Raw genomic sequence first — 25,307 nt, forward strand, 5'->3', positions numbered from 1 at the left:
TAACGAGGGACCGGTTAGAGTCGGTTTATGTATTAATAATAAAGCCTTCGGTCTCTCTCGCTCAGTCCATTAGCTTCGCTGATAGCCCTGCGATGGTCTCCATCATGATTATTATAATATAAACTCGAACGCTTTGTCAGCATCCGATTATATTCCTCGTAATAATGTTTCAACCGGATCTCCTATACGAATATGAAATAGGTGATTTATTCAGGCTGTTCACGGAAATAGATGAGTTCATTCGATTCTGTCGTAAGTCATTTCGTGGAAAACATGTTTCATTGGTGGACGAGTTTATCAACACAGCTATTTACGAAATATGGATAACTTTGATAATTGATATTATTTAAAATTCTTGTCTAAATTTTCTGTATGCATATGAGGATTATAAGCAGGGAACTACATTACTTTATAGTCATAGAGAGAGTTAGAATATTCAATTTAAACCATTGTTTGTACCTTTTTATCACTAAATTTCGATAAAATCATTGTTATCGAGCTTTAAATCATTGGCTTTTTTTGTTGAGATTGTAGAGTAAGTACTTTTCAAGGAGGGTTTCCCAAGATAGATATCGTTAGGAGAAATTCTATGAGAGAAAAAGCTAAATTAAAGTTGAACGAGTTTTTTCTATGAATAGTTCTGCTGTTGGAGAACACTTAAGGTACTATCATTTATTTTGTGAAATTTCTTTAAAATTTATTTATTATACGGAAACAATAATGGATTATGTGTGGAATCCTTGAAAAAATTTCTTATTGTAAGGAACTTTTTTTTTGAAACAATATTAGTTATATATAGTTGTGAGTGGCAACAACGCCACTCATACGAAACTTTCGAAACAATATATTACACAGAATCTTAACATATGTCATATGAAAACTCCTTGAAACAATATCGTACTGTATGAAACCCGTTGAAACAATATCGCACTATATGAAACCCTTGAAAAAATATATTATGCGAAACCTTGAAACAAAATATCCGATTATGCAGAATCCTCGAAACTGTATCAGATTCTGCAGAACCCTTGAAACAACTATTTAGGTTAATTGTTCCCAACCTTTTCGTCTCGGGAGCCCCTTTAGCCTCCTCTTCTGTTAATGTACTATTATATTATACTCCTGGAGTGGCCGTTGAACCCACGAGAAATGATCCCTAAGAGATCCTCAAAGTACAGGTTGGGGAACGCTGGATTAGTTAAGAAAGCCTTCATATAATATAAAAATTCTGTAGAGGATTGATGTTACTTCTATGGTTCCCGCGAACATAGATGTGAGGGTTCCTTGAGAACCAAAAGGCCGAAAAATTGAGAGTTTACAATTGTCTAAAATCTTTAAAAAAAATCATACTCTTAAAAAAAAATTCCACAATTAATAATGACATCATCAAGGCACGTAATGAGACCGAAAGAAGTAATAATAACCTCGAAGTGTCATATTATTCCGCAATCATAATGTCATTTCACGGTAATCCTCTTAACGACGCAATTTACAGTCGATTTTGGTCGATCAATCAAAGGACAAATTAGTACTTTTCGAATATATGTAATATAAGTAAAAAAAAAAAAAATTTAAAGTTAATTTAGGATCCAGGAGAAAAGGGGCCCAAAAATCCATTATTCCCATACCACATACTTCTCTCAATCTTGGACCGGGGGGATCACATCCTCTCTTTCTCACTTGATGTAATAATTGTGTATGTGTGGCATTCCGCAGCTTCAATCTCCAAGTCAAGGTGAGAAGTTAGGCAAGAAATAATAAAAAAAGTAACTCTCTCAAGGGGATCGTTCTCCTCTCCAGGAGCGAGAGCAAAAAAAAAAATCAGCTTGTAGTGCTCGTTAGTTCCCAAGTTTTTTTGATCCAAAGATTCCCCCTCCTCATAAGTTCTGCCCTTTCTGGTAGGTGGTACAGTAGTGCTGCTGCTACTACTACTTGCCGTATCTCATGCATTATGAAGCACCTTTAGCCCTTCTACTCCCTTAATACATTTCACGCCGCAAAAACCCTTCTCACTTACATCACCTCTTTCGGCGGATTGTTTTTGGCACTTGGCAAAGCTATCAACTCTCTCCAACTCTGGCGGTATGTGTGTGTCTAATATACACACACTCGCATGGAGGGCCTACTATTTATTATTGCCGTGTCTTTTATACTAAAAGCTGTGCCTTTTTCTTTTTTTTTTCCGGGATTTCTTAAGTGTGGAATTTGTTCTGATTTTCTTCACTTAGATGGGTTAGCTGTTTGAGGAAACTATTACGGTGATACGAGATTAAATTTATATTGGTTTATCCAGGATAGAATACGCTGGCGATGTATACAGAGTGTCCCTCTGAACTCATGGTTCAAACTTTGAGGGAAGATAAATACACACAACGAAGCATTTTTTGTATAGCAATGTGGGGTCGGAAATTAAACGTTGGAGGAAAAACTCCGAGTAGAGAGGACCTCATTATACAAAAGTTTCAGTCGCTGCTGCAACTGTTGTGAAACACTTGGAATCTTCGGAAGGGTCACTTGCTAGATGCTGGCAGGCCTGTATCGATGTTGGTGATGGCACATTTGAGCACTTACTGTAATTATTAATGCAAATGAAAAGTTTTTCGTTTGTTTCATTTCCTCAGCATTTCATGTTGGTCGCCAACACCTTTCATTTCTGAGCCCACATTGCTATACAAAATAAATGTTTTTTTTATGTGTATTTTATCTTCCCTTAAAGTTTGGCCCATAAGTTCAGGGACACCCTGTATTACCACTTGGATGCTTTATTTTATGTCTCAACTTGTGAAATTGCATTCTGTGGGCGATTCCTTGCTGTTTGACTTATTGCGCCAACGTCAGCGTTTCGCGAGCTTTTTTTTGCCCTTGAGGAGGAACGCTTGTGAATATCTATATTCTTGGTGGTACTTGAACAGTATCATGTATGGAACCCTTTAAAAAATATCACGTAAGAATCCTAAGAAACAATACAATTTTTTGTGGCCATCTAAGCAATATCGTATTAGGTAGCACCTTTGAAAAAATATGTATGGAACCCTTCCTCCCGCAGTCCATGGAATCCGATACACAGTACTGGCAGATATTGCCATATCGATTGATGCTGCATGAGTGTAACAGTTGTGGAGGTCACTTGTCGATTCCGCTTGGCTACTGTCTGCTTGACTTGTTTGAAATTGTTTCCCATAATCGGTATACTCAGGGTCTATACACAGGATCGACCTTTGAGGAAAGGGGGCACAAAATTTATTTTCCCGAGAAATTTTGGGTTAGCACCCTTCAAAAGCCTTTTAATTAACAGAAATTGATTAAAATTGCTTATAAAAGGTATTTTCTTTCGATATATTAATTGTTTCTTCTGATTTTTTTGGTTGGGTCGCCCTCGGCATGCTGCCAAAATATCTAGGCTGAATCGACGAGCGACCTCCACTAGTGTTACATCTATGGTTATAGAGCCACCTAGAAAGATAATATCTGCCAGTACTGTGCGAAGGGAATGTATGCTCGAGTACCGTACTTGTCCAATCCAGAGGGGGTAAGATAAAGTGTTGTCGTTAAGCCGTCACGTGCTTAACTTTTGGAAGCCAGTGTACTCATAATATTTTAAGATGAGGCACAGTTTGCGATATCAATATTTTTTCTGCATTATCCAGTTGTATAATTACATCAGATTATTGTGATTAGGCCAATAATCACTTCGATATCGTCATCCAGCCCGGGTTCTCACCAAGGTGCGGTTTTCAATTTTGTTGTTCTGATTTCATTTTCCGACTTACGTCTCTTCGTCGTTGTTAAACCACGGCTATCATCAAAGGGTTCCATAATATTGACCTCCTATCAAACGAGGCTATTGTTCAATTTCACACATGTGGTGTCATCTAAATTCCGTCCCCGGAATCTAGCGGTAACAACTGCACCCGCACAAAGAGAGAGGGCGTAAATGGACACGTTCGCACCAAAACTCCTTTCCGCAGCTGAGACTCTTATTTATTCCCTTCCCATTTCCCCTGGAATATCCCCCCCCCCCCCGAAGCTGTCCGGGAAATTCTGGATAAAGGTCGTTAAGTCACTGGGAAAAGGTGCCTCGGGGAAAGAAAAGTCTAGGCTCTGGAGCACCGAGGCACAAAGAGGGAAGAACTACTACTGTATTATATCTGAGACTGATGCGCTTTATTGTAAAAGGGTTGGGTTGATAGAAATTCCTCTCTTCTCTCCCCCCTTTCCATCAATCCTCCCATCGTCATCAAAGCGATCTTGCCGTCAAAATATCACCAACGAAAATTGTAAGTATATTATCATTTTACCGCCACCATTTTCACAAAAGACTACCGACGAGTCTCGTGTGGCAGGGGAATATTGAAATCCAATTGTGCAAACTTTGACAATCATGAATGAGACATTTCAAATCTTCCGGTTACTGTCTAGTCGGTAGAAGGATGTAGGAAACAATGGAGATCGTGGTAGTCACCTTCTGTGTGTGGTAGCGTTTCTCTACCGGTGTTTTGTAGAGCTTTCTGAGACACCCCTTTGAATAGCAATGCGCATTTATGAAAGGGATAAGAAAGGTTCTTGCAGATGTTTTGGCTACACGAACCTCCAGAGCATTTCTAGGGATAAGAAATGCACATTTCTAGGCTAAATGTAAGACTCCTGTGAATTTATTAACTAAGCAAACCTTCTGTGCATTTATAAGCCTAGCAAACCTTCTATGCATTTGTAAGCTAAGCAAACCTCTTGTAAATTTCTTGGGATGAGAAAGCGCTCTTGCACATTTCTAGGATACGCACGCCTCTTGGGAATTTCTAGGGATAACGAAGAGTCTCTCGCGCATTTCGGTTACACACTGCTGCCGTGCATTTATAAGTTACGCAAGCAGCCTCTTGCACATTTCTAGGGATGGGAAGCCTCTTGTACGTTTCTAGGGATGGGAAGCCTCTTGCACATTTGTAGGGATGGGAAGCCTCTTGCCCATTTGTAGGGATGGGAAGCCTCTTGCACATTTCTGGGGATGGGAAAACCTCTCGCACATTTCGGTTACACACGGCTGCCATTCATTTATAAATTACGTAAGCGGCCTCCTGCAAATATTTAGGAATGAGAAAAGCTCTTATACATTTTCAGAGATATTTCCAATATATTTCCTGCGATATTTTCAGATATCCAGCACACTTCCAGTATTCTCATCTGTGAGAAAGAAAGGATTGATTGAACATATATTTTTTTTAAGCTGTATTTCATTCGAGCTGTAGTATTCAACTGTATTTCATTAGAAAACAATCGAAATTCGTCAAATTCGTTTTATAGTGACATTGACTTTTATAGTTGTTGTTATTCCAAATGTGAATCCAAATGAAATATTGCATTTTAAATTATTTCGCAAAGTTTTATTTGTATGTCTTTTTTTTTTTGCAGGCCATCCGGTGTACTTCACCCGGTTGCAATTGTGAAGGTTTCGCCCCTAGCAAACCACATATCCGGTTATGTGATAACTGCCAGCATGGATGGGTCGCTCATGGTGAGTAAAATGTTTTCTACCCCAAACTTTTTTAATGTTGTACCAGGTATTTACTTACATAAACACATCTTAGTGGTCATCCTGGATTCATCTTGAGATTCCGACTTCACCTGGGTGATGAAATGATTTCGTTCTTACGCATGTATCTCCAAATTAAAGGAATCTCAGAAGTTCAGCGGTATTTACACACTTCCCAGAGATTCAACCTGGGGAAAAAAATGGGGAATTCAGAAGAAAATACCGTTGTATACAATTTTTTCCTCAACGTCGCATGCTTAAGTTATTTAAAGCATAGTTTCCCAAACTTTGTTCCATCGCCCTCTTCAAATTCCCTTCCATTTTTTTTCTCATCGCACTTCAGGGGACAGTATTGCCCATTTTGGGGTTTTTACTTATTTAAAGCAGCGGTTACCAACCTTTCGAATACCCATTGGAAATGCATGGGAAGCGCGCGTACCCTTAGAAGCGTTAAGAGGTAAGTTTGCGCACTCCTAAATATCGTTAGACACCATTCGTTTCTATTGAGATATTAAGGGGAATTGCTTACTTGAAAAATACGTAGGAAGCTTGTTTGCTAAGTTTGCGGATTATTTTTAGTAGGGACTTGTTTATCCCGTAGAAATGTGCGGTAGGTGGGCGTGCGTCCTCCTAAAAATGCGTGGTGGGAATGTGCGTGCATCCTCCTAGAAATGCTTGCTCCCTAATGTGCCTAGTGAGCCTGCTTATTTCTAGTAGGAAACTTGCATATCCCCAAAAAATGCGTGGTAGATGCGAGTGCGTCGTAGGAACGTCCTAGAAATGCTTATAACCCTAAATTGCTTGATGAGCTTGCTTATTTCTAGTTGGTCGTCCTTTATCACCTCAAAATGCGTCCTCCTAGAAATCCGTGTAGATGTGAATGAGTTTCCCCTAGAAAATATGTAGTGAGCTTGTTCACTTCTAGACGTGTACGAGGATCTCGCGTACTCCATTGAAATGCGCAGGAGACGTGCGTTCCCTTTTTTTGAAAATGAGTGGCAATGTGCGTATCTCGCTGGGATCTACAATTTACAGGCTGTGACAAAGCATGTCAAGATAAAGCTGGTTTTCCAAGTTTTAATATGCCAGCAAACCCATCTCCGTAAACCAAACTGACCTTACAGAAACAACGCTTGAACCAAGCCAATATGAAAATCAATACCTTCAGAGTATCATTTAGGTCTTTGAGATGACCTATGCAAATTAGGCGCAGTGCGAGCGTTACTTGTCCAACAGCGGTGGGGAGGGAGGCACTTCTGCTGTCTCTTCATCTATCATAATCAAGAGTAGTGTTTACTTTAAAACTAAAAGGTATTTTAGATGGCCAATGGAGATACACACTCACGTATTGAGACAATCTCTACGGCCTAAGGTTCTATTGTTACATCTTTTACGATTTATGAAAAAAAAAAAGGGCCGTATAACTTTAAAGCCTGCATCAGCTCGTGTCTTGTTTGCTGAATATCGTAACCAGATATACCAGCCTATTAAAAAAAATATATACTGCCTAGGGAATATCTGTGCGGTGATGGGCGCAGCCACGCGAAAGATGAGAGCGAGTCGCGCGATGAGATGCTCTTGCCGCGCCTTCGTATCTATATATACGCCTAACGTGATGCCACCATTTGTTAAAGCCTATCTCTTTCTACCTACTTCTATTCATTATAAATTCTTACATAGTTTTTTTTGTATTATCATTATTATTATTCTTTATTATTATAAGAGAGAGATATGTCTATGGTTCCGTCTTAGAAAATTGGGCTAGGCCTTAACTCGTGCGTGTCACTTTTACAGATGTGTGCGGTGTAAAAACACGTTATAGGTTCCGTAATCTAGTCGCTGTTAAGGACTTGTGGTGGTGGTATTTGATAGCGAACGCGTGTTAGTCCGGTTAATCACGTTGGGGGGACTTTTTTGATTGGTGTCCGAAGTCTATGAGGTTTCATCATGGAGTGTTTTTCCCCTGCCCTAAGAAAGAAATGGACCATGGTTTGACCATCACCGCATCTTAAGTGAGTTTGGCGTGAAGTTCGGATCCGTTCCTAAGGCAATTACGATTGCTTTTTTCTTTCTTAGTGGATGATAAAGAAATGACTTGGGACTGCTTAGCCCCTCGAAATATATGCGGTGTGTGCGTGCTTCCCCCTAAAAATGCGTGGTAAATATGCACGCGTCCTCCTAGAAATGCTTACCCATAAAAAGTTTGTTTATTTCTAGTAGGAGACTCTTTTCATTCCCCTAGAAAAACGTGTTGGGTGTGCGTCCGTTCTCCTAGACACGCTTACCTCTAAAATGCGTGGTAAGTTAGCTTACACCTCCAGTATGATTGCGTGGTAGGAGTATGTGCATCCTGGAAATGCCTGTGCCCTAATGTTCTTAGTGAGCCTGCATATCCCCTGGAAGTGCGCGGTACATGTGCGTGCATCCTCCAAGAAATGTTTACTTCTTAAAGTGAGTGTTAGTAAGTTTGCTTATTTGCAGTATGACTTGCATCCTCTCTTACTGGAAATTTGAGGACGTTTCCTCTTATATAATGGGAAGCGAGTGACATTACACACACTCTGATATATTTGGGATGTAAATACTGATTTATACTGACCAAGATGATGTTGAACAGAGTCTAATGATCATGATGCAGCAAAGATACAAAGTTATCACCTCCTTATCATTCAAGAACTCCAAGTCATCACTAATGAATGCCGCGAAATGATTCAGTAGCCATATTTTTCAAGAAAATCTACTGATTTTATGGCTTTTATAGGATTTGAATTACTAATTATGGAGGAAGGCGGTGTAACCATTTCTTCATCCCCAGGTCGCTTGTTCCGAAGTTAGGACCAGTTTCCCTGCACCAATTTAAACTCATTTCAGGTCTTTAACTAAGGACAAGTCCGGCATTTTAGGGCGACAAAATTGCCTCCCCCCCTCCGGCTTTACAAAAATTTAAAAAGTGCTATAGAAACGAAGAAACAAGGTGAAATATATACATACATGCATACACTGAGTATATGTTCAAAATGGCGGGCCTGGTTAAGGAATAAACAGGGCTTATGATCTTTAGCTCTTGGGTTTATGTTTCTCGTTAAGGAGAAGAGGGGTGCTAAAACTCGCGGTTGGTTATCCAAACTAGAGTCGCGATCTTTTTTTCCATACGGGCAGCAAGAAATAATATAGTCGCGATTGCTGTGTGAGATGTGTTCAAGCCTCAAGCTTTACATGCCTCGTTAAACGTGAACCCTCTTTAATAGTTAGATAGCGTGTGCATGCATGTACATTCCTGCTTTCACACAAGCTAGAGCCGCGTGTTCAAACTGAATTCCTGCGCTATATGAGGTGCGAACAAATCCCTAGTTTGTCGCTTTTGAAGCTTTAAACCAAATGGGCACTTTTGTTCTCGTCCACTTCATACGATATGCGGCTCTCGCGCGCTCTCTCTCTCTCTCTCGCACTGTATGAGTGTGTGTGTGTCTCACTCTGCAGTTGGACGAATTGCGCAGGAGGAGAGGGATAGTGGTTTTTGACTAATGGTCTTTGAACACTGAGAGGAGCTACCGAATTTCTGGTAGCGTGATGGAACGTCTTAACACCGAGAGATAAGTTCGGACTTTGATATCTTTTCACACGTACAATCGTATGAAGTATCGCTAACCGTTCCCGGTCGCGTGCGGGTCACAAGTGGAACTGACCATCGGGTGTGTGTGTGTCTCTGTAAATATATCCGCCATCACCAACAGTGGGGTCAAGTTCCATCATCGCACACATACACGGATGGTATAGAGTGCGAAAGTCCGTCAATTCTCACGTGTTTTCTCTCCTCGTGTAATGATCTCTCGGTATGTCCGCTTTTGAAATGTTTCTGACCACGGAAATGCCGAGTGGACAATAGTGAAGCTGAGGTTAAGGGGGGGGGGATTTGGTTTCCTCTGCTCGGTGACGAGCCGAATATGGTAATTCGATTTCACCACTGAAATGGGGGGGGGGGGAGTAATAAGCACCCAACGATGTCATGCTATCATTTCTGAATCTATAATACATGTATATTGCAGAATCTGAATAACTTGCTCTAGAAGGGAAAAACTTACTCTTCACCAGGTGCCTTCAACTACCACCGAGTAGCGAGCTCCATCTATAATTGTCATCATCAGAAAAAGAGCACCGATGAGCTGACTGTTTTTTACGTTGTCAAGTTTCGCGAAATTCGGTTACAAACTCTAATTGTTATAAGCAAAAATTGTGCGACGAAAATTAGAATGTTTAGCTAAGGACTAGAGAAACCGCTATGCACCGAAATTGTAGCTAATAAGGACTGTAAGATGGTACACCACCCAATCTTTAAGCCACTATCAGATCCTTAATCGCCGACGAAAAAAAAAATTGTTCAATTTTCATTAGTTTACGCACTCAGTACCGTACCAAGTGTCCTCTGACGTTGAGGAGATGGTAACCTCCCCGGGTTTCTCGTTAAGGACGTGGTGGCGATACACACCCAGGAAGGATTCGGTTCTAACACAGTGATTTAGCCGAAGGGCTCCTATAAATATATGTATTAATGGACATCTCGCCATTCGGTATTGACAATCGATCGGATATATGATGCAGAACGTCCATCTACACTCGCCCTTAACTCTCATCCCAAGAATGGCCGAATATATATATATTTTTTTTTTCCTCCTTTATTTCAAAATGGAGGAAACACACACACGACAGTTCATTAGCACTGCTCCGATGGCAACTCAACCAAAAACTCTTCTCTATCCCGATTTTTTTCGGTCAAACCCGTCCATTCCCTTGTAGCAGCACCACGGAAACTCGGGCTTAAGTAGGAGTTCTACTTAATGGCCGAATAGAGCATCCCGTTTTTTTTCCTCCCTTCGGATACCCTTTTTTTCCGTTCCCTTAGAATGAAGAGAGTGGGATAGATGGATACGAATAACACACGGGGGCGAGAAATAAGAATAAAATAAGGAGAAAAAGAATCCATGGGAGAGATCAGAGTGAATTGCTTGGGCTTTCATTCTGTGCTTTTTGGGTTTCCATTTCGAACCCATCCGGTAGTGTCCAAACTCCATTAGGGCCGCCGACCAGTGGCCCCTAGTCATCAGTCTAGTCCCTCCGAGCAGAAAATCAGAAAAGGACTGGGGAGATTCTGGAAAGGGGGAAAAAAAACCTTGAAGATAAAGGTTTTTTTGGTCTTTCAAATCCCAAAGAACCCGTGAACTCAATGATTCCTGGAGCAGTGTTCTGCGACTGCTGGTTTGCGGGACAGTGACGGTCCGTGAGAGTTTTCTGCGCGTCCGCGAAAAATATTTCCACCAATTCATTTTAGATTTATCAAATATCATACCGTCTCTATTTTGGCTTTTATTTCTGTCTATAAGCCATCAAGAAGTCTGCGAATTATATATATTTTTTTCCGATCGTCCTACGTTTTTGTCGGTCCGAGAATTATCTCTCACATTTCTGCAGAAATTATTTCTTACATTCATGCAAACTATTTCTGTAAACTATTTCTCAAGTTCATGCAAATTATTTCCCACGCTTCTGCCGAATTGCAAATCATTTCTCACATCTCTGCAAATTATTTCCTACATTTCTACAAACTATTTGTCATGTTTGTGGAAACTATTTCTCACGTTTCTGCAAATTATTTCCCTACGTTACTACCGGTCTGCAAATTATTTCTACACGTTTCTGTCAGTCTGCAAATTATCTCCCAGGTTTTTGTCGATTTGCAAATTATTTCTGACGTTTCTCCAAATTGTTTCTTACATTTCCGCAAACTATTTTTCACTTTTCTGTAAATTATTTCCCTACGTTATTAACGGTCTGCAAATGATTTCTTACATTTCAGAAAACTATTTGTCACGTTTCTGAAAATTATTTCCCATCTTTCTGCTGGTCTGCAAATCATTTCTCGCTGTCTGCAAACTATTTCCCCACGTTACTGCCAGTCTGCAAATTATTTCTCGCATATCCGTAAACTATTTCTCGCGTTTCTGCAAATTATTTCCTATGTTTCTGCCGGTCTGAAAATTATTTCCCACATTTCTACAAATTATGTCCCCCGTTTAAGGCGGTCCTCAAATTATTTCTTACATTTCTATAAATTATTTCTCGCATTTATACCAATTATTTCTCATATTTCTACTGGTACAGCCATTTCCCACATTTCTGTTGGTCCGCAAGTTTTTTCCTATATTTCTACTTGTCCGCAAATTGTTTCGCATATTTCTGTCGGTCTGCGAAATCGATGAACTGCTTTCTCCAGTCCACAACTGTAAAAAGGTTGACGAACACTGTCCTACATGCATTAACTATTCGACCGACATAGCAGAAATCCAATACCACCTGTAAAATGTTATGCAATTGAACCTCCCATAACGGACATTCCCCTATAGTGGACATATCCTGTTAACGGATACTTTTCCGGATCACGTTGGGGCGGGCTTAATTGTATTTAGCTACCCTTTGAGGGACACTCCCCGAAAGCAGGCACAATTTTCTGTCTCGAGGGTGTCCGTTATTGAGAGGTTCCACTGTATCTTTCATTTATGAAGTTGGCTTTCTTCCGTTTTTGGGTTTTGGAAGGGGAGTGTTCCATTACAAAATTTATCTGAGCTGGTCATTTTTAATACACAGAGTGTCCCATAAATTCACGAATAATTTAAAAATTTATAAGAAATGAGGAAATTCTTACATTTTTGCGAAAAAGTTATTCTCACGAAGGAGGTGCATACCGAAAAAAATAGTACACATTTTTGTGGATAGAGAGCGCATATCTTGGAAGCAAATCACAGAATTTTTCACTTCAACTTCTCTTCAACCTCACCTGTGTCTGAAACGCTCGTGGAGCAACTTCAGCCGGCGATTAGTGCCTGAGGTAAACTTTATCGAACAACGCCATTATCACACTGAAAACCTGATGTTAGTAAGTGCCATATCAGTATATTGTTGATATCTTATACATAAATGTGAAAGTACGTATGTTTTTCCTTTATACAAATCTACAATTTTAGACATTGTCGCCAAATTTGGCATGTATACCAAACAGGACCGGGATTGAACCATAGACTACTTCAAAAGTTCGTCAGAGCAGGACAAATGCCCGAAATGGGCAAAAAAACCTTCGGGTAATAATGGTTCCTGGGGGTCCAATAGTCATTTTCGGAATGTTTACTTTTGTTTTCGTGGTTCTCAAACAATGCGCTTCAGACATGTATATGCCTTTACAATGGTTTGTCACTTTTTCAATCCTCCCAGTAATTGAAGAAAACCGGGGCGTTGCTGGGTATTTGTGCTAGTCATCAATACTGTTCAGTGGAAACAATTTACTCAACAATGTCCAACGGAAAAGATTCCCTGAATTGTTATCAATACATTAAAAAAAGATTTATATATTTAATTTAGAATCTCTGGCCAGATGAAATCGATAACATGAATCATAACAAACCAAACCTCATTATTAGGACTTGGATTGCTATGACATTTCGATGTGTTTACGCATAGAGCATTTTTTTTCATGCTTTTTCAACAATTTTTGGGCATTTTTCCATGATTTTGATATTTTGGAGCATTATTTTGCATATTTAAGCATTACAGTTGTGAGGAATCCCCCCCCCCCCCACCAAGCTGTTTTTTTTTCCTACCTTCATTTCTCGAAATTGGCAATTTTAGCAATAATTGGAAATTTTCAATTAATTTTGATATTGCTATTGGCAATGATTGGAAAATTTACTTACCTTTCGCGTTGTTGGAAATGATTGGCAAATTTACTTACCTTTCACGTTGTTGGAAATGATTGGCAATTATTCTTCGATATCCGCAGATATTGGCAATTTTAGTTGTCTTCATTTGGCATCATTTTCGAAAATGATTGGTGATTTCCTGTAGGAAATATGATCAGCCAATTTTATAAAAAGCTCATTTTTCGGTTTTTATAGGGCATAAATGCATTTTTTATGGACCATATTCTATTGGTTTTTAGGTCATAAAAATCCTAACCCTACATGTTACTATTCCAAACATTTCTTCAACAATCACTACCGACAAATGCATATTCACTTTCACAATTCAATAATGTATAATATTTTTAAATATATACAATTTTCCGGTAAATGCATCTCGGAAAAGCATTTTTTCCTAAAAAATAGTTCGAATTGACGACTCTAAAACGGGCGAAGAATCAGATTATGTGGAAGCCTCAACAATATACGTCCCAAAACTCAATACGCTCCGGGTTTGTCCCGGAGGGTCCCTGGCAAAGTTCCGGGAGAAGGGGAAAAAAACAAAAACGGGAGGGAAATTTATCTCATCTCGATGATCGTCCTCTCCTTATCCTGACGATGGCATGAATTGTGGATCCCCGGCGTCACATTTAATGCAGCTATTTTCAAATTCCGAATTTATTGTTACTGATAAGAAAGATTTGTTGAAAATTTTTTTTCTTTGCTTTCACCCAATTTTCTCCGGTTTCTAGAACTTTCGCAATATCCACGGACACGTCAGTTGTGTATCCTATCTCTCTCACACAACACCTATCATGGGCAAAAAAAAATTCCCCAATACCAAACGTGATACCGATAAAAGTACGAAACTGTACTTAAGGTGACACTAAATTTATCGGTGATACCATTTCCATAAATGACTCGTAATTAGGATCGTAAACCGAACTGATCCTGAAATGTGTCTGGAAATTCGTCAACCGTCTCACCGGTATTGACGAGATATCTCGTTTTTTTAAAAGCCTTCTACAGGCAGAGCCGGGCGCACCCTGGGCTCCGACTTCTGAAGGGGCCCCTTGAAAGACACCAACTTTACACTTTTTTTTTTAATTTGAGAGACCCAATGTTTTCCAACCTTAATACCGCTTCTGTCTACAGGGTGTCCCATAAATTCGTAAATCATTTAAAAATTCATGAAAACTGAAGGAATTGCTATATTTGAATGAGTTTTGCAAAAAATTTATTCTCACGGAATGGGGAATTTTTTTTTTTGTACAGAAAAATAAAATTTTGTGCAAATTTTTGTTGATAGAGGGCGAAAGCAAATCACTGGTTTATGACGCAAATCAGAGTCCTAAAACGTGCAGAATGCACGATTAATAGCTGATTTCTGAAATTTTTATATTTTTTTCATTTTCATTGGGTATTTTTCAGGGCCGTAGCGTGCCTTCTCGGGTCCCGGGACAGACTATTCCTTGGGGGTCCTCTTGAAGGGTTATTGTTTTACAAAATAAGCAAAATTTTTTGGTCCCCCCCCCCACTCGACTCGGGGCCCTGTGGTAGTGCCCCGGTTGCCCCAGCCTAGTTACGGGTCTGATAGTTTTGATGTTGTTTTGGCTGAATATTTTCAAGAAATGTTCAAAATAATTTCTACATATACCAATTTTATTGAAGATTTTTGTGTGAAAATTTGAACGCTACTTAAACTGTTTTTCAGGATTGTTGAGCAGACCATCCGAATATCTAAACATTATTTCAACAAAGGTCTGAAGTTCTAAACATCATCTCGGGTCAGTCACTACCGGGGCCGTCTTAAGAGTATCATGTGGTCCCGGCTAGAAATGGCTGCCTACCAATTAACATGCTTGCTCTCCAAAATTTGAACCAGATCTTATTTTCATGATTTTACAATGACACGAAAAAAACACATCCCAACGTCATAGGGTCCTTTCATTGATTTTTAAGCAAATCAATTTCGTATAAAATTTTTAAGTAAATCGGGCTACACCAAACGTTAAGTTTCAAAGCAAATCGATCGCGTTCAGAATTTCCAAGTAAATCGATTTTCTCCAGAATTTTTAAGCAAATCGATTTCATTCAAAATTTTTGTGGAATTTATTGTGAGCATTTTTAAGGGAAACTTTCTTTTTTGGGGAAATTTTAAAATTTTTAAGGGAAAAAATTTTCCCATCAAATTTCTTTTTGCCATTTTCAATGTTACTTCGCCTGAATATTTTGAAGAAAATTTTCATTAAGAATTTTCACACTAACCAATTTTACTGAACATTTCTGTGTGGAAACTCGAGTGCTAATACTCCAGTTTGGTTTTCAGGAAGCATTTTCAGGATTGTTGATCAGACCATCCGAACACTATACATTAGGATTTCAGATCTTTATTGAGATAAACATTATCTCTGGTCAGTCACTACCAAGGCCCGTCTTAAGAGCATCATGTGGAGAGTGATTTTTCTGAATCCCCGCCCCAACCTGACTAGAAATGACTGATTACCAACAAACATGCCTACTTCCGAAAAATTGCACTAGATCTAATTTTCACGAGGCCCACCGGGCCGTTAGACGTTAGGCCGTGGGTGCGTTAAGACGTCACCGTTTCCAGCAAACAACAGCTAATACGCATCACATAAAATCCTCCCAAAATCCGATTTCACACAATGACCCGAAAAAAGCCGCCCCCTATGTCATAGGGTCCTTTCTCCGTCATTTTATTCTGTTACTCTCCTCGGTTAAATGGTTCTTATAGATTTATATAAAAAAATCTATTTTTTTTTTGGTAAATGGTCTTCTTTCAAAAATCCGACTTAATCTGTCACGAGAGGATATTTTGAGCCGTTCGAGTCGCTGTTATCTGCTTTCTAACATGCGGCGGGGATCCGGTCGAGCAAACCGAGGATGTTCGTTCGCCTTTTGGGGAGCAGGAATCCCTGGATTTTTTTTTTTTTCCTCTTCTCCCGTTTCTCTCCAGCCGGAGAATGTACATGTATAGATCAAACAGGAAAAAAACAACAACGGGGGAAAAGAAGTCCTTTTTTTTCGTTCAAGAAAATCCTTACTTTTCTCGTAATCCTCCTTTTTCCGCCAAACAAAACATACAAGGCGGAGGGAGGGGGAAGAGGGGGGGGGGAGGATTTTTGGTCCCATTGCATCATCAACATTTACCACCACCAATCTCCTCCTCTATCATCCATTAGAGTCACCTATAAGGTTTCTCCAGCAATAATATATATATATAGATAGATCTTCTCGGGAGACGTTTAAAGTTTTCCGACATTTCGATTTACTTTCCAGGAGTGAAATAAAAATTCCCGTAGGAGATGATGAAAAATTGGTAAATTTTGTGTGTGTGTGTGTGTGTGTGTGTGTTTTGCTCCTGTCCTCGAGAGAGATCTAGTTTCTAACGTGAAACGTGTCCAATTTTTATTTGTTTGTTTTTAGCTTGATGGGAATTTGTTTCAGCTTGTTGTATCGGTTGGATGAATCGACTTTTCCGTGAAGTATCTGCATTTTTTCGTGTGTATTGCCATTCAGCTAACAAGGAAAGTGTCTCAAAACGTGTCTCAAAACGTGACTCAAAAGAAACGTCCGGGAACACCGTAATTAATACTTATAAACGCGCAGAAGACATTGACGAGGAAAGGGTCCAAAGGTGTCGTCCTCGGAAAAGTTTTGAAGAAATTGCCACTGATTTCTACCCATTAGAATATGCACAAAAAAATCCGGCGGAATTACTATGGGTCACTCCAAAAAAAAAAAATGCAAGTATTAATATTTTGAACGCCAATGGAGGCCAAGAATGAATTTGAAAATCCCGCAACCCTAGAGTGTGTGAGAGTGACGTCATTCAAACACGTGATCAAGTACAGCACTGACAAAGAAGAATAACCAATTTCTAGAATGTATAGTACTGACGATATTCGACTGTAGTACTAATCCGACGCACGTTATTAGCGACCATTCCATTAGAACTACCTGTAGGATAAGTCCCAAATGTTTTCATAGAACGACTATCATATATGTTTAACTTTCGATATAACGACCCTCCCAATATAACGTCCGATTCTGACGGGACGAACAGGGGAGTCGTTATATCGCGCGTCGACCGTAGACGTGGAAAATTCCAGCATTAATATGGTTTCCAGAGGTCCTTGTATTAATCCGAAAAAAAAAATGAGTCATGCGACTAAATGAACGGAATAATGAGTCATTTCATAGCCTTTTTTGTCCAACCCATAAAGCTTCAAGTAATTAGCGTCAGCGCTCGAGCTAATCGTTACATTGCGCCAGGTACAACATGGCTCACAGTAAAAACGTGTAAAAAAAAATGTTGTTGCAAGAAACAAAGTCTGAAAAAATGGCCAATTTTTCTTCTGCCGATTGTCCTTTTTTTATTGTTGTTGTTGAGTCATAATCGCTTTTTTTTCTCCTAAGGGTGTGTGTGTGTGTGTGTGCGTAAGAGACACACACACAGTGTGGATGGAGGGTAGAACGGGGTTGAATGGTTTCCAAAACGGCGAAGTCAAGGTCGTACCGATGTGAAAGGTGTGGCGAATGGCCTGCCGACGGGACGGAGGAATCGTGCCTGAGAGCCACGAAAGACAAGTCGTTTTTGCCACGCCTTCTGTGTCGCAGGGGCCATTTTTAGTAGTCCCACGAACCCGGATGTCTTCTTGCCACGAACATCAATTAGCGCAAGCAGATATACATTTAAAAAAAAATAATAATAAAATGGTAATTATTAGGAAAGACCACAAAAACTCTCTCGCCAGTCACGGCCGTCTCCAAAACAAAGGCATTAAATCATGAAATTGTCCATGTTGCAACATTGAAATTAATGCATTATAAGATTTTAGGTAGTTTTTTGGAGAAATTTTGTTAAAAACATTCGTACTTGAATCTATGTCTATAAATTTTTTGGGGGGGGGGGTGATTATTAAGTGCCCCCCTTAACATTAGGTTCAACTGGGATTTCTTGTGTGGGAACCCATCATTTGCCACCCCCACCACTAAAATTCAATGATTTTTTTTTTTGGTGATCCCTGAATTTCGCTGCCCCCCCCCCCAAACTTTTGCCGCCTCTTGGGGCAGTTACACCCCCTCTTGCCTTGCCCCCTTCCCAGTGCCGGGATTCCAGCAAAAACTCCGGCTCAGGAGCTCCCCCACCCATTCAAATTATAATGGGGCCATGACCGGTAATACGATACGCAAAATACTAAAATACAGCTCCCGGGTAAAAACCCTTGATGTCCTCGGTCCTCTTATATCAGCGGTTCTCAACCGCTGCTCCTTGTGCGCTCCCCAGGGGCCCGCGGCCGCTCGAGGAAATTAAAAAAACCATTCCATCGCCCACTTTGGGAAACATGCCCACTTTGGGTAATAAAAATATATCAGTAATTTTTTGCTGAATAAGTAAAAAATAAGTCTACGGGGCTCCGCCATAGAAATTATACGCCAAAAAGGGCTCCGCGAGTCAAAAAATGTTGAGGACCGCCGTCTTATGTTGTGACCACAAACCTCTAATTCTGGGGAGTCTTCGCCATTTTTCAAATCACTCGCAACTATCGTTAATATTTCTCTTAAAATCGGCATTATTTTGATTCTTGAACGGGATTTTTTTTAATTGCATGCATGCATGTCACACAATTGGGACCTCGTAGACATGCAAACGAGCACGAGCAGTCTCTGGTGTTTTAGTGAGCGAGAATGTCAGCGAGCAACAGCTTGAAGATGTCTGTTCTTGCTTCTTGATACATCTACGCAAGGACGTTTCCAAACGATTACATTCGCGGCTCCCCCTTAGCCTTATCATTTATACGAGTGTTTCCCAAAGTGGGCAAAATCGCTCCTCGAGGGAGGGGGGGGGGGTCGATGCAATGGTCCAGGGGAGCGGTAAAAGCTATGGGCTTAGTATAGGGGTAAAAGAGTAAAAAGTTTCGCCCCAGAATAATTTAGAAAAAACAAATCGCTCAAAAAATCACTGAATAGGCACATATCCATACACTAATTCCTAGCGGCGTCCCTAGGAGTCGCGACGTATACTTTGAGAACTGGTCTGCATCAATATCTTTGTCTGGACGTGATTAATAGACACTGAGAAACGAATTCAGAATGAATTAATTCATTCTATAATGTCTAGTTATTCCCTTGGCGAAGTTAGGGGTTCCTTTTCTCTGAGTTGGTGCGGGGGACTCCGGCCGGAGATTTTTTCCCGATACAAACCACGTCCTTTGGAGGACAACCGTGCCTCGTTCAGTGGCAGAGCCTAGTTGTGTTCAATTCACCCCTCGTTTCTCGCACCACAAATTTTCAGGGATCCAAGATATGTATTTGTTTTTTGGCACAGACAGCATGCCCCCCCCCCCCCTGCGTACGCCTCTTCCCCGATGCTATATACAAGGGACTCCCAAAAAAATGCATATATTTACCCAGGGACTCGAACTAACGAGGCCCCCACATAGGAGGGGCTGACAGGGCTCTAGCCCTTCGGAGCGGGACAATTCTAATCATCTTTTGATTTTCTCACTCTATAAATTAACTATAGAAGGGCCCTTGAAAATTCTGTCCGGTGGGGGGGGGGGGGAGAGAGCCCGCAAAAAAAGATCCCAGCCTAGGGGCCCTGCTCTAAGATGTGGGGGGGCCCCATGCCCCGCTCTTTCGCAGCATCGTGTACTAAAAACGCGTGACGAGGTGAAAGTAACCAGAACGCGCCAAAAAAATCGAGAGACTCGTCGCGCCCGGCCCCCCCCCCCCCCAACATTTCTTGGCGGCCACCGTATAAAAGCGCTCGCAATGCGAAGCTTTAAAAAGTGCGACCCGGATGCGAGGAAGGTCCCCTTTACGTATGCATCACGTTCTGTCACCGTCTGTAATTACGGCGTCATGTTACGTACCAAGCCCGTTTTTTTTAGTTTTTTTTTTTAAGGTTTCGTCGCTTAACATTTTTTTACGCGCACACACACACACACACACGTATGTGTATAGATTGTGTGTGTGTGTGTGACGGAGGTGGGTGGAAGAATGGTAAAGTTGTTTTGGGGCTTTCGTAAGCTAGAAGGACGGGTCGTGCACGGAGGTGCCACACCTTTCTGGAAGGTTTATTTCGCGAAAAACTCTCCAACCACCATCCGCACCAGCGTCTCTTTCTTTTGCTGCTCACGGACGGACGTGACGACCCTTTATACAAAAAAAAAAAATTGCTCGAAATGTCGTCCATCACGATTTATTATTATTATTATTTTTTTTTTAAGAATAGCCTTTGTTCTATTTGGAGGTAGGTGTGTGTGTGTGTGTTATCCGAGGGGGTGGTATACATATTTGCTTACAGGTTTCTGGTATCCCATTACCATATGAGATGTGCGATGATGAGGTTGCGCGCGTTTTTAATCGGAATGCGAGTCAGATCGGAGTGTGTGCACGGGGTACGTCATTGCGTACGGCTGTCTTTAATTTGACGAGGGGAAAAGCCCCCCCGAAGATATTTTTAAATATTTTCTTCACCCCTTTTCCGTCTTTTAACCTTGTTTCAATACAGCACGCCGGTTAATGTAATCATATCGGGAGGAGCGGGGGGGGGGGGTTGGTAACAACTGAATGATAGCTATCCGGGAAAAAAAAATCCCGTTTGTGTGCAATAATGACCATACATATGATGTATCCGAGGAGGATGACGTCACTCTCCGCTATCCATACAAAGGTATTAACAGCTGGCTCTGATGCGTAGATATATTTTTGGAAAGAGAAAATTCAACTGCCCCTGCGGGGGGAATCGAACCCAAGTCCTTTCACTTTCCGGGTGAACGCCCTAGCCACTAGACTACAGATGCAACGAATATCTCTACCTTTCCTTGGAGCTCGTGGGCACTGAACGGGACCGTACATGGACGGTCGGACACAATTCAGTCCAAAGCTCACAATTGCTGCCGATGCCACCAGATGGCGACTTATCCGACGATGACGTCACTCTCCACTATCCATATAAAGGTTTTTAACAGCTGGCTGATGCGAAGATATATTTTTGGAAGGGGAGAAAAAAAAAAATTCAACTGCCCCTGTGCGGGGAAGCCGAATGTGAAAGGACGTGGGTTTCGATTCCCCGCAGGGGCAGTTGAATTTTCTCTCTTCCCCAAAAAAATATATCTCTGCATCATCTAGCTGTTAAAAACTTTGCATACCTATGATGGTTGACCGTGGCATCCAAATCACTCGATCAGTGAAAGCGTACACACATGGGGGGGGGGGGAGGCTGACGGGGCTCTAGCCCTGGGGCCAGGGACGGTTATCATCATTTTTTGCTTTTTCACGCTATAAATTAACTACAGAAGGGGCCCGTTAAAAGTCTGACCGAGGGGCGCGCAAGAGATTCCAGCCTAGGGCCGGGGCCCCGCTACAGGATGTGGGGACCATGCATCTGTCCACTCCGTGGCTGCACTGAGAGTTTGTCGTAAGATCCGAATCCACCTTCTCGCTCCCGATTTCTTGACAAGATCCCGAAACACGAACAGGTGGAAGTACGACGGGTATTTTCCGGGGGGCATTATCCAATCCCGGACACTAATAAATACCACCCCAAGAACGATTAAAGCTCTACCAGAGAACAAACAGGGCTCTCTCTCTCTCTTCAACACTCATGAGTTCAAGGAAAAATAAAGCGCAAAAAAAAAAAAAGCTTTTCTCAGAGCTCTTTTACCTCAAAAAATACCCAGGGAAAAAAGGGAAAAAAAATCACGCAATAAAGAATAATAAGCATTTTTGGAAGAATTAGTAAGTGGTGGTGGGGGGGGGAGAGGGGGGAAAAATCCCCTTAATGGTTTTCCAGGGATATGCAAATTATCCCTTCTCCGCAGCTTGCGAGAGAGAGAGAGAGAGAGCGTCTTTATATTTTTTTGCCCTAAAAAGACGTTCTCATACGAAATGCATACTAATAGGCCGATGAGGCATATACTGGCTCTCGGAAAGTGGGGGAGACGGGGGTCCTGTACACCTATACCCCCCCCCCCACGCACACACACACACACACCATTACTGCTATAATCCCCTTATAGCCTCCCACCGACCCACAACAGCTTAAAATCAAGGGACATGAGGGGGGTGGCCATATGCCGGTTCCGAGAGAGAGACCCGATTTGCATTTTAATTTCCAGGAATTTTTTTGGTATCCTGGCTCCTTATGCTCCGTTTTTTTTTTTTTCCCCTGCCTCCCCCCCCCCCCTTTCCGTCGTTTTGTGTTTTTAACGTAAAAAATGAGGGGGGGGGGCGCTCTGAACGACGTAATCGCATGACTTCACGATTTAAAAATAGGTCTTGCATTCTTTTCCTCTTGTTTTGTTTTCGCCATGTTGAAAGTAAGATGGCAGTGCCGCCCCCCCCCCTAAAATGGGTGGGATGAGCTCATTAGATAACACAAAAAATATATATATTCATCCCCCCCCCCCCACATGTGTTCGAGGTATTTACTATTCGGAGGTTATGCGTGTTTGTATGTGCATGACCTTTTGTTGGAAGGAGGGGTGATGGAGGGTTATTAAGTTAGTATGTGTCGGTCGGATAATGAACCATAAAATAGCACTTATTGTTAGTTTTTATTTGATCTTGGAAGATTGTGGGAATCGAGATGATTTTATTATTCCCCCCCAGTACAAGCATTTTAGTTATGGGCACTGGAATTTCCATTGTTGTACAGGGGCCGTAGTCAGTAATCCCCTTTCAGGTAACACTGTTCTGAAAGGCAAAAAATTTTCTTATCTAGAAATATCTGTGGTGTTTGGTCATACACATAATGCAATGAAACACGCAATCATACAAACAAATGCAAATGAAAATATCATACGTCAGAATGTTGTTTAGCCGTACGCGCGTATTTGTGCATTTATCTCACTTCTAATTAGTTATAATTAACAAGATCTAATACTAGATCAAAAAGACATTTTTTTGGAGATATCGTGTTCTGACCAAACGTCACAGAATAATGGTTTGCGGCTTGGGAAAATCACAAATCTGAAAGTAGAAATTTCCTACTACCAGGCACGGTTTTTTAGTTATTCTACAATGTATTCCTGATTTGACTCATATACAGGGTGTCCTGTAAGTGCTAATGCGACCTATGTCTCGTCAATTGTTCGTCGTATCCCCCGGGCACGGGATACTTCAGTGATCTGCAACTGCGCCCCAACGTCACTGTAAATGTACCGTGGGGTCGCTTATGCCATCTGGAGCTGTACCGCGGGTCCACTTGAATGATCAGCAAATGTGCCACGGGTCGCGTTAAATGCTCTGGAACTGTGCCGCGGTGATTTGCAATTATGTTGCAGGCCGCTTAAGGTATCGGAAAGCTGTACCGCCAGCCCCTTAAGTGATCTTGAACTGTACCGCTGGTTACTTGAGAGATCTGGAGCTATGTCGCGGGCCACTTAAATGTACCACAGGTTCTTAAGTACTGATGTTCGGTCACACGGGTCGCCTAATTCTTCGGTGATCTGTAATTATGCTACGGGCCACTCAAGCGATCTGAAAATGCGCTGTTGGCCACTTAATCTCTCTTGAAGAGTGTGCCGCGTGTCACTCAAGTGATCTGTAAACATGCTGCGACTAGTCTAGGAAGTCCCCGAGAATCAAATTTCTGTGGTGCCCCAAGAAGATCAAAAAGCCTTGACTGCGAGTGGGTGCGTTTGACCCTTCTCGGAAGCCGTTCGGTTAGGAACCCATAACTCATGCGCCCCTGGCTGTTAGTAGATTTGAACGGTCCCATCTCGGAAGCTTCTACGACCCATAGGTTAAGAACCCCTGCGCTAGGGTATTACGCATAATCACAGACAAATTCGATAAATTTCAAGTATTTATCGAATTTACCAACAACGCTTTTGTATGGGTATCGTGCATATCGGCCGGTGAAAGACACGCATTTATCAACCTTACCAAGACTATTGGTAAGTATGCATAATAACCGATTGATCAATCGCACTTACCGTAACACATTTAGAAATTTTTAAGGGACAAGAACAGAGAAATCGCTTGTTTCACAGTCAAAAAAAAAAAAAAAAATCGGCCCTTAAATGCCGGTCGGAAACAACATTCTCGAACAAGGAGGCATTACACGGGACTTCTTTTGCCATCGGGGAAAGAAGCACGAAAATGATAACATATTGGAGAGAAGTAAGAGAGAAATGGTAGGTACATATAGAGAAGAAATCTCTACTGGAACTAAACACTCGGAAAAAAGCAGATGCTCTGCAGATAGATACACACACATTCTTCCCTCCTCCTCTCTTAAATCGACGGAGCGCATTGAATCGACTTCCGATACTGATCCATGAAATCGGCAGCATCTTGTTTTTACGGAACGTACGGTACGCACAGTATGTGATGGAGGGAGCGGGGACCAGAGAGAGAGGATACAGGCATGAAATGGGGCGCTAATCTGTCTCTTTTAAGCTTGAATTTCGCGCCTACTCAAGTTTTTAGACCCATCTCATCCTTCTTTTCACCCTACGGAATCTATTGATTCAGACTGGCGGGTGAGAAGGAGGGTGAAATAATTTCGTACTTGCAACCTTGTCATTATATACATGTATTATATGTGTCTGGAGCTAACTTTTCACCTCCGAACATGTTTCATTTCCTCTGGTTCCCCCCCCCCCCTCTTTTTAAAAACTCGAGTATCGAGAGGGAACGTGTTATCAGTGAGTTTTGAGAGCTTCTAGGAACGAGGTCGAAATTATTGCGACGATTTTATACACGTCTCCGGTGCCGGCGTCAGGGGCCGCAACTAGATGCTTTGACGCCCCCCTTGTGATGTTGGAGGAGAGGTGTTTCAGGATGGAACCTGCGCCCCGCTCGTGTCCAACGCCCGGGGCACGAGACCCGCCTCCTAGTTGCGGCCCTGTGCATCGTGACGGCGTTTTTTGAGCATAGCATGTTTTAGGCGTTACCCGCTGTTGAAGGAATTCAGTACCGTTTGACTTTTACTCAGAGTCTTTTTGCGCTTTATTAGGCAAATTCCACCCCCCCCCCCCGAAACCGAAACATGTGGCCCCCTGCTCTGTCCCTTG

General features: G+C 41.5%; 1 protein-coding gene across 1 annotated transcript in view; it reads left to right on the forward strand.

The window, feature by feature from the left end:
• LOC149071628 (zinc finger protein basonuclin-2-like) overlaps positions 1-25,307 on the forward strand; it is a 210,065-nt gene that overhangs the window by 112,046 nt on the left and 72,712 nt on the right. Inside the window, exon 3 of the mRNA XM_089247741.1 lies at positions 5,407-5,509. Within this exon, the coding sequence (XP_089103867.1) occupies positions 5,407-5,509 (103 nt within the window). The remainder of the gene's footprint in view (positions 1-5,406; positions 5,510-25,307) is intronic.

The sequence above is a fragment of the Pholcus phalangioides genome, unplaced genomic scaffold, assembly GCF_987345545.1.
Source record: "Pholcus phalangioides strain wild (caught in Gottingen) unplaced genomic scaffold, Ppha-v1.0 ptg000018l_1, whole genome shotgun sequence".
Taxonomy (NCBI): domain Eukaryota; kingdom Metazoa; phylum Arthropoda; class Arachnida; order Araneae; family Pholcidae; genus Pholcus; species Pholcus phalangioides.